We start from the raw sequence: 14,723 nt of genomic DNA on the forward strand, positions 1-14,723 counted from the left end.
CATATCTGTCTCAACAAAAACCCTCTAAGATGTTAAAAATTTTGAAGTCGGGCTGGGGTTGTAGCCAGTGGTAGAGAGCTTGCCTTGCAAGCGTGAGGCACTGGGTTCGATCCTCAGCACCACATAAAAAAAAGTAATTAAAAAAATTGAAGTCAAAAAAGATTTTTCTGCATACAGAAACTCTTTGTCATTTGATACAATCTGGCAGTGTCATGCTAAGGCCATGTGACTAATATTTTTAGCAAAGAAAAAAAAGCCAAGGTAATTTTATAGTAGCAATAGTTTCTTTTTTTATTTTAATATACTTTAGGAAACAATATACAAAGCTGAGCTTTCCCACCATTTCCAGGTAACAGCAGGAAGCTCCAATTACACAAATTTAGCGTTTTGTGATGGCTAAGAACAGCAGTCAGCACCAGACTTGAACAGTTAGCTACAACACAAACATCCTTCAAAATGAAATGTCATAATAGCAAGACAGGTAAACCAGGGTTTAACAAAAGACAACCACTGGGGAAGTGACTTAATCATTTCTTGTTGAATTTCATATTTCATTAAATATCTTATACACAATTTGTTAATGTTTTAAACAAAACTTCCCTTAAGGAATTATATCAATTAAGTATAAATAGTCAACAAGAATAGTTCTGATAAAGAATCCCCAGGTAGTTCAAATTCTAATATGCATTGACCGAAGGAAAAGAAAAATAACAATTTTTTGTTTGTTTCAACATGTTTATTACAACAGTTACAATTCACATCTGACTAGCTTTGTTTCCTCTTTCCCCTCCCACAACCATGTTCATTGGGCCATTTCCTTATATTTGAGCAATCAATGTACTTTCAGCACACATGCCCAGCAGTACTTTTAAGTCCATTCTTACAGGGTGCAAAATGGATTTCAATAATTTATACAAACAAGTGGGTTATGCTCAATCACTGCAATTTTAAGCTACTGTACACAGGAATGAAAAGGTTATAGAAAAGTGCCATAGCAACAGTGCCTTAAGAAAGGAGAAAAAGAGGAGCCTTAAAAAAATGGATAAAATCAGATCAAGGATTTCAGAGGGAAATGGAACACATGGGAAATGAAAAACATTTCTCTGCAAAACAAATGGAGAAGCACTGCTCTTGATCAGGTGCAAGTGTGGAAACAGTTGTTTCATGATATTTTGTACACTGCCCATATGGTTCAAAATCGTATCCTTAGACACAGATCGCCTGGCGCTTGCACTGAATTTTTGAAAATGCAAGATTTCTGAATGATAAATTAACCCCCCCAATTTTTTTTTTTTTTAAAAAAGCTAATTTTGCAGACAGGTTTACATGTAAAAGGCTAGGTATTTAGCCACCTTAGCATTGATTAGTTTTGGATGTCTAAGCTCTGTTACACATGGCTTCCCATGGCTTCACTCTACAAAACATATTTACAACGTGAAGAATACATCTACAAGAAATCTACATTTCAAGGGTTTTACAAATCAATCTTGTATCTTTCCCCTGAATTGACTCTCACAGACCCCGTCCCCTTGTCATTTCCTTTGCCCAGCTTAACGGTCCAAAGTCTACTTAAATGCAGCTCAAAAATGTTAAGACTGGGCAACAGATTTACAGTTCCTGTACTCAAAACCATGTGCAATTATATTCACATCTTCACACCATGAAGGAATTCTGATTTTTTAGCTTTTCGAGTTCCTTAATTTGTTGTCTCAAAAATAGTATCCTGAAAAATAAAAACAAATATTAGAATCTGTGTGTACATGTAGTGTTGAAGACAAACCAAACTATGGAAGCAACTTATAAAATTATAACCAACATTATACAATTCAAATTTGTATAGTTTGTATGGTTAAAACAAATTAACCATTTGATGTATGTTGTGCATAAGAGTATCAGGATGCCACAGTTAGAATGTTTTTTTAAATTTTCTAACAATTTCTCAATAATTCTGAAAATAAAGACTGATTTAAATTTTGATTTAAATTTTATTATTCTATATATTAAGAATGGCAGTGCATACTGAATGTGAAATAAACCTCTAGGTTTGAGGGGCTAATCTGAGGAGCAATATTTGATGTAGACACATATAAATAGAGCCAAAATAATTATGAATATTCAAAATAATTATGAATTATGTATTTTAAAATAGCTAGGAGGATTTTGAACTTTTCCTACGCAAAGAAAAGTTTGTGGTTAATTACCCTAATCTGATCATTATATACTGTACATGTGAATTAAAATGTCACACTATGCCCCATTAAACATGTATATTGGAAAAAAAGAAAAATGGGGCTGCAGGCATAGTTCAGTGGTAGAGTGGGTACACCACAGCAAACCCCACCTCAGGACCAAATCAAACTCCTACTCATATGTTGTATATTTAAAATAAAAGATAAAACAAATTTCACAAACCCCCCAGTTAATTAGATTCCCACAGATTTCATGAAATCTTTCTCCCACAAACTCTGTTATTTACTGCCTGTACTACTGGTGAACTAAGCATTCATACATTGGCATATCTAGCCATGTATAAATGTATAATTTTCTACAAGTCAGACAGTCTATCTAGCAAGCCAAAATGAGGTTTTTTACATTAGAACTACTTCCAGAGCAAATTATTAGAGTGAAAGAACCCCAGTTAATATTCAGAAAAGTACCTCCAGATATTTTAGTAACTGAAACGGATAAAAATGCAAATCTTCCAAGTTTACTATAAATCTTGATTTTTGTAGGGGGAGGGGGTAGGAATTGTGGGGAGGGTACCAGGAATTGAATTCAGGGGCACTCGACTACTGAGCCACATCCCAGAATTTGGATTTTATTTAGAGATAGGGTCTCACTGAGTCATTTAACGTCTCATCATTGCTGAGGCTGGCTTTGAACTCACGATCCTCCTGCCTCAGCCTCCCAAGCTGCGAGGATTATAGGCGTGCACCACCACACTCAGCTTTAATTTGGTATTTTTAAAATATTTATGGTTTTACAACAAGATTAACTCTTCCCTCTGAGCTAGTGACTTATATAGACAGAACGTAAAGCAACTAAAAATTTGTCCTCGATTTTGTGACAATGCATTTAAAAACAAACATATTATTTAATGTGACTTACTGTACTTAAGTGAAATACCAGAGTAATGGAGGATAAGAATTAATGTAGAAAAACAATTAAGATAGTAGACACTATTAGATATTATTAAATTTGCTAGACAAAATTCCTTCTGAAATTTCCAAGGGATATATAGGTGATGCAAGGATAATGTAAATAGTAATAAAAAATTTCAAATGAAACAAATATCCTCAGCAAAAAAAGTGTTAGCCTCAGGCTGGGGTTGTGACTCAGAGGTAGAGTGCTCGCCTACTCGAGAGACACTGGGTTCAATCCTCAGTATCACATAAAAATAAAATAAAGATATTATGTCCACCTATAATTAAAAAATAAATATTAAAAAAAAGTGCTAACCTCAAATCAGGAAGAGACACCATGATAGCTACTGTTGACATTTCACTTTTTAAATGTAAAAGGAAAAAAAGCCTAATTTATCATGGGTTAAGAGAAACCAAGATGCTATTTATCAGGAATATTATTAAATTATAAAAAGTTTATAGTAGTGCTCCTTTATCTACTATTTCTCGTTCTGTGGTTTCAGTTACTTGCAGGCCAAATATATCAAATGAAAAATTCCAGAAACAATTGGTAAATTTTAAAATGTGCCCTGTTCTGAGTGGCATAATGATATCTCTCATTGTCCACTCCATCCTGCCCAAGATGTGAATCATCCCTTTATTCAGTATCAACATGCTTCATATGCTACCTGCCTGTTAATCACTTAGTAGTTATCCTGGTTATCAGATTGACCTTTATAGTAAAACAATGCTTATGTTCAAGTAATCCTTAGTTTATTATACAATGGTCACAAAGCATAAGAGTAGCAGTGCTGACAATTCCAATATGCCAAAAAGAAGCCATAAAGTGGGGGTGGGGTTGTGGCTCAGTGGTAGAGTGCTTGCCTAGCATGTGTGAGACACCGGGTTCACGTCTCAGCACCACATCTAAACAAATGAGTAAAGGTCCATCAAAAAAAGAAAAGGCCGTAAAGTAAAAAGGCAAAAATTCTCAACTTAATAAGAAAAAAAATGTATGCTGAGGCTGCAAAGATCTATAATAAGAGTGAATTTTTTAACTGTGAAACTATGAAGGAAAAGACACTCATGCTAATTTTGATGTTGCACCTCAAACTAGAAAAGTTATGGCCATGGTGTATGATACACAATTAGGATGAAAAAGGCAATAAACTATAGGATTTGGTATTATACACAATTTAAGGCATTCATTGGAGATCCTGAAATATACTCCCAGAGAAAAGGGGATTATTGCTGTACATAGTTCTAAGAAAAATAAATATTTATTCCAGTGAAAATCTTACCTTTGCTCTCGCAAAGTTGCTTGAATTTCACATACTCGGACTAAAGATCTTAAATTTTTTAATTCAGTACAAATTTCTGACATGTGAACGCTCCCCATGTTATGAGCTTCTTCACGCAATCTTGATGCCTTTAAAGAAATATAGATTCCATTAAACATACTGTAAATAATATTAACATACACAAAATAAAACATGCTGATTTCCAAGAACTTTAGACCAAGATCACAGACTAATCCATTTCCTTTCAATGCACAAAAATGCTGGCAATTAAAGAAACCATCTCTAATGGAAGTTACTTTGAATTCCCCTTCAGGTTTCTTACCAGAATAGCATTTCCAACCTCTGGATTGTAATAAGTTGGAAGAGCTCATAATTTGAGGTTCATAAAGGACACCAAGTCAACCAGAGACTGTCATCCTGCAGAAGAACCTCACTATTGTTAGTTAAGGGAGAGGAAAATGGCAGTGACTGGAATATCCTAAGGTTTTAAACCTTTAAGCAAAAATGTTTCGTTAACTTCTGTTAGTCTAGTGAGTCACTCATGAAATTCAAAATTCTAACAGATTCTTAAACAATCAGAGTCAAGTCACTGAGTGGAAAAAGGACATAAAATTGAGCCACATCATTGACCTTGGAATAACTTATTTGGCCACAAACATAGGGGCTTCAATGGCCAAAATGGGAAAACACTTATCTACACGCTAGCAAATCCTAATAAAAGCAATGAAGAAAACAAACACAAGGCACTTATTAGCATAGCATTGAACACTGAGTACCTGTGTTAAAGTATTTTGTGAAACCAAAGAGCTCATACAGATCAAATATTTTAAAAATTATAGATGATATAATTTAAAATAAGTTATTATAAATATAGCTCAAACTCAGTGGTCCAGATTGGATTTCCTACAATCAGAATGTGTTTTTTGCCAGTGTAATAAAATATTTACTGTGAATCATGTAACATACCTGCTTCTCTGCATGATCTGCAGGCCATCCTTGAACATGTTTTATGAGATTTTCATTGAAGTGTGCTGCTAGTGTAGGTGTTAATGAACACGCAGGTCGGGCAGATGAATTCTGTGGTACAACTGCTGCATTTGATGCATTACTACTAGAAGTATGATTTGGACCAGGTGATGGACTTCTCTGGCTACTGGAAGAAAAATGTAGAATGTATAATTAAAAGTGGTATCATAGAAACTTCCTGTTAATATAGTCTATTAATTTAAAGATATCCAAATTCCTAAATATACTTTGGCAACCCAAGTATATCATATATTCCTCAATACACTTCAGGGAAAGAAAACTACTGTCAAAATCAAATTGAAAGTAATTGTATTTTTCAAATTCAACAGCAGAACCTGTTGACTTTGTATACCACAAACACTAATATAAATAAGAAATGGTCATATTTTATAGGTGTACATAAAAGGCACATCTGAATATTGTGTCTCATATATCCCTCTTTAGAGGGAAGGGTCTTTGTTCAACATCAGAACAAAGTTGAATCGGAGGATAAAATAATTTGAAGCAAAATAAGGGCATTTTATCAGACAGCACTGAAATAAACATAGTGGCAAAATAACACACAAAAAAAATTACTCTAAAATTAGTTATCTTCTTTTAAAGCTGAATGATTTGGGCCAGGGTTTGGGGATATGGTGTGAGAACCAAAAATTTAATCACCCAAGTTGATTTCCTACCTGCTTCACCAGACTTGGCTCTGAATGAATTTCAGTTATTTCCAAAAACTAAATCTCCCAAAGGATGAAGAGTTTTCATCACTGAGGATATTTAAAATAACACTGCAGCCTCTAAAGACAATTTAAAAGAAGAATTTCCCAAAAATGTTCTGAGCAATGGCAACATTGCTGGAGTAAGTAGACAGCATCCAAAGGTGATTATTTTGAAGGGAACAACTCTCATTTGGATGTATAAGTTCTGAAATGCTTGTTTAGAAAACAACAATAAAAACAACAGTTGAATTATTTTGCCACCTTGTAGCATGAAATAAAAATAGGAAAAAAAAAATCAATTAAATGAAAACCATTCATTCAACAAGTTTCATTTAAGGTTGTATTGCTATGATCCAAGGAAAGTGAAAACACAACACAGTGCTACATAATTATATGAAATGCAATGTGTATAAGGTCAGAATTGAAGCTATTAGTAAACTCTGATATATTCCAGTGGAAAACAGTGGTCCAAGTTTTGTATTTTTGGCTTCACCAAAACACTTGAATCATGAGGTGATGCAATCAATAAAATATTGTAAAAGCATCTGCCCTTTTGGTACAATTATTCCATATTTTTAGTTCATATACTTAAGTAAAATTTTAAAGAGCCATTTTCTTCAAAATAACCAAGTTTCACTTCAAAAAGATTTGTCTTTGCATTTTGTTTATTTATTTATTACATATTTTGTAGTAATGGGGATTGAACCCAAGGTTGCTCTATCACTGAGCTATTTTACTTTCCCAGCCCTTTTAATTTCATTTTGAGATAGGGTCTAATTAATTGGCCAGGCTGGCCTAAAACTTGTGATCTTCCTGCCCCAGACCCACCAAGCTACTGGAATGACAGGTATGTGCCACTACACCCTTTTTATCTTTACAAATTTTATAACCCATAAAATTATACTAGGTTCTCCATGGATTCTTCCAAAATTGTTTTATTATACATATAAATATTAATATAGTAGCACCTCATATTAAAGAAAACAAAAACGCAGTCTAATACACAAGATCAATTTACCTTGAGCGCTGCAGACTTCGAGGAGAAACAGGTTCATGACCTGGCTGCTTGTCAGCAGGTACAGGCTGCTGTGTGGCTGATTGTGACACTGGTCCTTGCTTAACTACTGGAGTACTAACCTGAAATGTTAAAATCTGGTGAGACAGTTTCCAGCACATAGGCATATAGCACAGAAAGTAGAGAAGCACAAAATTTCTATTATCAATGCAATTTTCCTATTATTTCTATTCTCCAGTGATTAAGAAAATGGTTATCTTAATTTTTGTTCCATAATATTAATACTAGTGATATTTAATACTGTAAATTACTGATTGGGTTCTCAAATCCAATCATACCTTTCCCTTCAAATCTAGTTAATAATCTCAAACACTATAAAATCTGGATTTTTCACAAAGAGGAATCAGAGGGCCTGCCAAATTCACACAACAAGAAGACAGTCAAGTTTTGAAACAGATCTCATTTCTTCATAAAATGGCCTAAGACCATAACAGTATTACTAACACCAGCAGAAGAAACTAGTTCTCCAGGTTTTCAGCAGTTTTCGTTCCAATAAACTGCAATATCCCTCTTGATTTATTATTATATCTGTTATCAATAAAAGTAATTATCTATATTACATTACACAAATACTGATGCCAAAATTTCCACCACATATTGAGTGTACACACACACAAAGAATAAGTTATATACATATAATTCAACCTGAGAGGTCTTCAAAAGAGATGTTACCTTTTAGAGACAGATCAAGAAGTCCATAATTGCCAATGGGGATAAATATGCTATTTATATTCAGATGTCATAGAAAAAAACAAGGCAGTTTAAAACATAAGCCCCAAATTCAGACAGAAAGGTAGACAATGCAAACAAAACAAAACAAAACAAAAGGGCAGCTATTTGCTTATGGAATTTGAAATGCTCATTTTAAAGTGACTAGAAACTCAATACTATTACTTTTAGCCACTACTGCACTTTATTTATTTATTTATTACATGCATGGCAATAGTGGAGTGCATTACTAATATTCATAATTATCCATTCACAGTACAATTTTTTGTAACTCTGTATACAGTATGTTCACGCCAAATTATGCCATTATACACGAGCTTTTTTTTTTTTGCATCAGAATTCTTAATACACCTTTATGCCACTATTGCACTTTTAAAAAACTAAAGCTCTAAGGATATTAAGTTCTATTTTGTTGAAATTCATAATTTTTACCCCCTCAAAATTCAGGCATTTAGTAACTACATAATAAACTAATTATAACCTGGAATTTTAAAAGTTCAACTAGATCCTAAAACATACATCAATCGCTCGCTGTGGAAGGGAATGATGGCTACCACCATCTTCAACTACTAGAAAGAATTTCAATTTCTACCTACATTTATCAGATAGAGTTTAGAAAAAAAAATTATACAAAACTCAGTATTTTACTGATGGCCTGTTTATAGAGTATAGAATGAGTACAATTGCCTTTTACTTCTGAACTGCAGCCAGTACTCATGCTGTGGTACAAAACTTTATGGTTTTGTACCACTAGGATGGTTCTGCTAGGTTCTGGTAGGAACAGAAAAGCAAGTTTTCTAACGGTGGTTCTAAAGCATCATCTACATAAGATTCTGCATTAGACACACACAGGCATACTGCCTAGCCAAATGTGTTCTGTATTCACAAAGCCCTAGGTTTCAAATTCTTAATCTACCACAAAACTATCCTTTTTCTGAAAATTTAATTTTACTTAGTAAATGAAATAAACACTATGAGTCTCATGATGTGAAAATTAAATGTATATATGTGAAGCTCTTAGAGAAATGAATTCATTTTTAAAATAAAATGAGAAAAGGACACTGAAAAACATTCTCTCATCTTTTATAATTTGAAACTCTACAGATACTTAGATTCACTTAGTACATCATCTTTATCACACTCTCCATGCCACAAATCCCAACATCAACAGAGGAAACAGAATCAGATGGTGTATATAATTAGCACAGATTCAAGCACCCCTTTCTGCATCTACTATCAGTCACCTCTCATTCATTCCACTACACCTCCTGGGCCATTTTCTACAATATAGGTTCTAAAATATTATTGATTTTCCAAAGCAAGCAATTTCCGTCAAAGGTGACATACCTTTGGCTGTGATGAAACTGGAGGAGTACTAATCAAAGGTTTGATAGGGACTGTGTTAGTTTGAGGTGTGCTTATTCTTGGAGACACATAGGATCTTGGGGATGAAGCATCGGACGTTAAAGACATTGGAGACTGATTAGATGGCTGGGCTGGAAAAGAGTGAAGAAATAACTTAAATAAGCCAAAACCTTTGTAATATACATGAAGATCTCAGCATCACTCTACATAATCCATAATATAACCCATACCTCACATTCCCCCAAAGAACATTTTTCTGAAAAAGAAAAAATGTGACATCTTCACTGGATGCCATGCTAACTAAATGCACTGTTAAATAGTATCATACTCGGTGCAAGGTCCACTCTCCCTGAGACTGGACAAGGAAGATAAGCCTGAACCTATTCTCACAGGGTCTCATTTCTTTTTTACTATTCTTTGTTTAGACCCAGGCATCTCACAGTCCCCTGCCTCATAAGGCTAGACAGAGTGTTTCAGGTGTCTCTGCATCACTATACTTCCATTTCAGTTCAGGTATTACTGTTCAGTTTATCATTTTCTGACAAAGCAATCCTTTTTGCTCTTGTCTTTCTCTATTTCAATACCATCATGATGAAGAGGTATCAAATTCAAGCAGAAATTGGGCATTTCTGCATCTCTAGACAAAAATCAGCCAACAGCAATCTCAACCAAACTTGTTTCACAGAAACAGAAGATATACCAAAGTTAACTTTCAGCTTTGGAGTAAAATATCTTATTAGCAACTTAATTCTGAATTAAATATAACTATGTTATAGGTCTGATGGCAATACCTAAAATAAATGTCAAAGCACGCTTCATTTAAATAAAACGAAATAAAATGGTATATGCAAATAAAATCACCATTTTATGGCAAAATTAAAAATACCCCCACACACACAAAAAAAATTGCCCTTAATTCCAAAACAAAACCAAGAAACAAATTTTAGAAATATCTAAGAATATAAATGAATACCTTGAGTAGAGAGCTGAGCAGCTTGAGAAATCAGAGATGTTATGTTGAAAGCAGATGGTCCAGCAGTAAGAAACTTATGAATTATAGACTGCAGTGAAGCTTGTGTCACAGCTGCTGTAAGAACTAAAAACACATCATCCACTAAATTCAAATAAAAACAATGAGGTTTATGTGGCATTGGCAACAATTTGAAAACTCAAAGAGAACTCAGAAAAAAAGCAAGTGTTTCAAGTCACAACTCTCAAAATACAACCTGGAGAAAATGAATACTATAACAGGTCTAAGACTAAAATGATCTAAGAGAAAAAGAAAATAGATTTACACTAAAGGTAAACAATTGTCTCTTTTACAAAAACAAGACCCCTCAATTAGACTTTTTTAAAGCACCAAAAAACATTCACTGGAGCTTCTGTGTCAGAAGACTATCCATATATAAGTAGAATGCTCAGTTAATTACTTGGAGTTAACTGAATAAATGGTTGTTATTTCATTGATTGCTTTTTTAAAAAAGCTGACCACTATACATCAACATCCACCAATAAACATTTAACAATGAAAATTAAAAAGCCAGTACTTAGGAATACCATGTATTTTTGCTGCGTAAGACATAATTTACACATTTTATGCTATTACCTCAAACTATTCAAAGCTTACTTTGCATTTACCTACAAAATCAAATTTCAGACAACAAAAATAAAGTTGAAGAAAGCAATAGAAAACTCATGTCTAGCTCTTTTTAGAATTAACTACTATTATTAAATATATTATGTGTAAATGTAAATTGATGATTCTTATCAGAAAATTATGTAATGCTCTTAGAATTAATGTCTGAATCTGAATGATTTCCAAATTAAAACCACAACCACTTTTATTCAGATTTCTTCAAGTTGATTGCCTGAACACTTCACTTCAGTAGCATACTGAAAAGAAAAGCTAGAATTACTGTGCTTAATCGGACAGGAAGGGAGGGGAAAAATTTTATTCAGTACCTCCCTCCCTTCTGAGAATCTTTTACAAGTATTTTAAGTTACAACCTGAATTTTTAATCTTCTAGTACTTAACATATTTAAATATTTTTAAAATGCTGAGTTTTTATATGAATTTTAACAAATATTTCATATTTTGTTTCTATACTTAACACACAGAAGAGCTCATCTCCAGTAACTACCAGACACACAGAAGCTTTAAAAAATATATAGAAATAGGTTGAGGTTATAGCTCAATGGTAGAATGTTTGCCTAGCATTCTTGAGGCCCTGGGTTTGATTTCCAACACCACAAAACAATAAAGAAAAAAAAATCTATATAGAAGTATTACTAACTCAATTTTACTAACAATGCCTTTAAACTATGAAAGAGAATAAATTTTAAACTCCAAAAAGAAGAAATTTAAACATTAGTTTCAAAAGGAAACAACAGACCATCCCTTAGTTGGGAATTTCATTGATAACATAATTTTGCACAATGCAAACAAATGTTTTTTTAAATTATTGCTATAAAAAATTTACCTTCATTGATTTTGGATATGTCCACATTAGAATTATTGAGCTGCAGCGTGGCTTGCAAAGCAGGAAGCAACTGTCTAAGCAGATTTGGGTCCTGAAGTAATGGAGGTATTGGTGACTGTGGAACAGGAGAAACAGGGACTGCCGATGCAGATGTTGGAGGTGCTGATGTGGGATTCAGTCCAGAGGCAGAAGAAGTGGAAGGAGTTGTGCAAGAATGTGATACCAATTTGTCTCCTGATGTAGACTCTAAATAAAAAGATGATGATAAAACCGAAAAAAATTACCTGAATGTTGGAACATGAACAAAAATCAGAAAAGCACTTCCCATTTAGTGTTCACAAGATTGCTCAGTAAATATCTGCCTGACTAGAATAATGAAATGGCAAGTTAAAAAAGCTAATAAGCCATATTCATATCTGTTTTTTTTTTAAAGTACCACACTAAGTAATGCTGTCTCCAACATGGTTATATATTAACCACACAAACAGCTTCCATTAGAAAAAAGGAACAATATTATACACCTTAATTTATAGGCCCTATAAAATAAGGTAAAAAAAATTTATGACCATAGTAATAACCTAAGACAAGGCCTTAATACATAACAGGATGGGCACCATGGTGTTCACCCTCAAAGATGGGCTAAGGATGTGATGAATGAGGAAAGACTCTTTAGGATAACATAGTAAATATTACCAATAAAAAGGACTCTTTCAAATCCTAAAAACTAAAGCCCAGACTCAGTATTTAAATAAAAGATGCATGAAAAAAGTATGCAAAGCTACTATTCAAATTATTAATATAAATTCAATTGTAATCAAGACCCAAATGGTATCTTTACAGCATTTGATAAATTGCTAATAAAAATTCTGAAGATTCCTGAAGAAAAATGCAACACATGAGATGCCCTGTCAGATAAATAATTTAAGATAGACCAAATTTTGTAAGTATATTTATAAGTTTTTAAAACTATTAGAAGAAAACATAAAAAGGTATCATCGACATAAGTAGATTTCTAAAATTACAAAAAGCAAGATAACTAATTCAAAATATTAGCAAGCATTATATTTTAAAGAATTTCTATGAATTTAAAAAAAAACTATCCAAAGGAAAACTGGAGGAAGATATAAAAAGATTTCACAGAAGAAATCTGAAGTCTAAAAACTCAAGAAAAGATATTTAATTCTATTCACTGATCATCAGAAACGTGTAAAATAAAACAAGAATCCATTTACTCACACTGCATTGGCAAAAATTTAAGTTTGATAATAAATACTAAATGTTGGTAAGGAGTAATGAAAATATTTACTTAACATTTCTGGTTGAAACTACACTGATACAACCATTCTGGAAAATAATTCAGTGTTATCTTAAAAAGGTGAGGATAAATACACTTAATAACCCAGTAATTGCCCTTAGGTGAACTGCCCCCAGTGAAACTGTGGAAACACTCAACAACAGCACTGTGTTGCCTTTATTTTAGCTTAAAAGTAGAATTAAATGACGTCCACCAACAAGAAAATAAACAACTGTGGTTTTTACATACCATGAGATTGTATTAATATAGTGACTTCAAAGCAGGAAAGAATATTAGAAACATGAATCCAAAGGTTAACAACATTCATACATTTGTAATTTTGATCTAAAGACTAAATATGGGCATTTGGGAAAGCACCTTTAATTTCCCATGCATATCCACTTCAAGATTTTCAAGATTATATATATGTCATACGACTGAATTAAAAATTGCTGTTATGAAGTCACACATACATTTCAGGACAACTGCATTTCAATTTTATAATCTAATCATTGTAAATCTTCATCTTTAACTCTAGAACAAAGCATTCACTAACCTTCATGGTCCCAGAGAAGCTGGGAATTACCAGCAGTCTTTCAGTTTGTTTACACTACTATAATTGTCAAAGAACCAGGGGTAGAACCTCTTTTAAGTAGGAATCTCATAGCTGCTTTAAGTCCATTTCAAGGATATGTTGATTAAAACTGCAACCAACTCAGAAGGCCTAAGATTTTTTATTTTTATAATGCAAAATACTTGAGTTTGACAGACTATCATTTCCCACTTTATTTATCCATTAATCCAGACTAGCAAAGAAACTTGATTGAAATGACTGACTTTTCCCCCTTTGGAAAAATCCATCAGTCATTCTATTTTAAGGGGCAACTACAACTTCCACACTTGTGAGATAAGTGCTCTACCACTGAGCCACATCCCCAGCCCTCCTTCTGCTCTTAATGACAGGCAGAATCAAGTTGGAAAAGAAACTATGAGGTATTTTCATTTCTGTTTGGTGCTGCAAAATCCATTCAAACTTGGAAGTCTTTTTTTTTTTTTTTAAAGAGAGAGAATTTATATATATATATACATGTATTTTAGTTTTCGGCAGACACAACATCTTTGTTTGTATGTGGTGCTGAGGATCGAACCCGGGTCGCACGAATGCCAGGCAAACGCGCTACCGCTTGAGCCACATCCCCAGCCCCCAGACTTGGAAGTCTTCTATTAAGAGATTAATAGTTCTTCAATGTTGTCCTAGATTTAAGCCAATCAAAAGAAACACTATAAAACAGAATACTAATACACATCACCATAAAGAATGACAAAAACTAAACATTCTTGATTTCTAATTTAAATAGGTTTATTTCCCTTTTTTGCCTTTGCAGAGTTGTGAGAGATGAGCAGCATAAAAACCAGTTAATCCTATTAGGACCCCCCAGGCAAGTGACATCTCTAAAGGTCAGAATTTCTCTATTACAAAGCCTTGACTTTTAGTATTAGTTCTCAATACACTGCTTAAAGGAATATAATCATTTCTGAAGCTTAAAAATATACAGATACTTGCAGCTGGGGTTGTGCCTCATTAATTTAAAATTAATATTTAGAATTAATTTTGTATGCA

General features: G+C 33.3%; 1 protein-coding gene across 4 annotated transcripts in view; it reads right to left on the minus strand.

Moving 5' to 3' along the window:
• Nucleotides 1-265: 265 nt before the first annotated feature.
• Nucleotides 266-14,723, minus strand: part of Wac (WW domain containing adaptor with coiled-coil) — a 70,364-nt gene continuing 55,906 nt past the window's right edge. For 3 of the 4 annotated variants that reach the window (XM_027928434.3, XM_027928436.3, XM_027928432.3), the window contains 7 exons: nt 11,809-12,054; nt 10,302-10,424; nt 9,311-9,459; nt 7,178-7,296; nt 5,390-5,576; nt 4,424-4,551; nt 266-1,723 (listed from right to left, as the gene is read on the minus strand). In XM_027928434.3, coding sequence (XP_027784235.1) covers nt 1,654-1,723; nt 4,424-4,551; nt 5,390-5,576; nt 7,178-7,296; nt 9,311-9,459; nt 10,302-10,424; nt 11,809-12,054 — 1,022 coding nt within the window. In that variant the 3' untranslated portion in view covers nt 266-1,653. The remainder of the gene's footprint in view (nt 1,724-4,423; nt 4,552-5,389; nt 5,577-7,177; nt 7,297-9,310; nt 9,460-10,301; nt 10,425-11,808; nt 12,055-14,723) is intronic. The other variant, XM_027928433.3, reaches the window with a different exon arrangement.

This window comes from Marmota flaviventris, chromosome 12 (assembly GCF_047511675.1).
Source record: "Marmota flaviventris isolate mMarFla1 chromosome 12, mMarFla1.hap1, whole genome shotgun sequence".
NCBI lineage: Eukaryota > Metazoa > Chordata > Mammalia > Rodentia > Sciuridae > Marmota > Marmota flaviventris.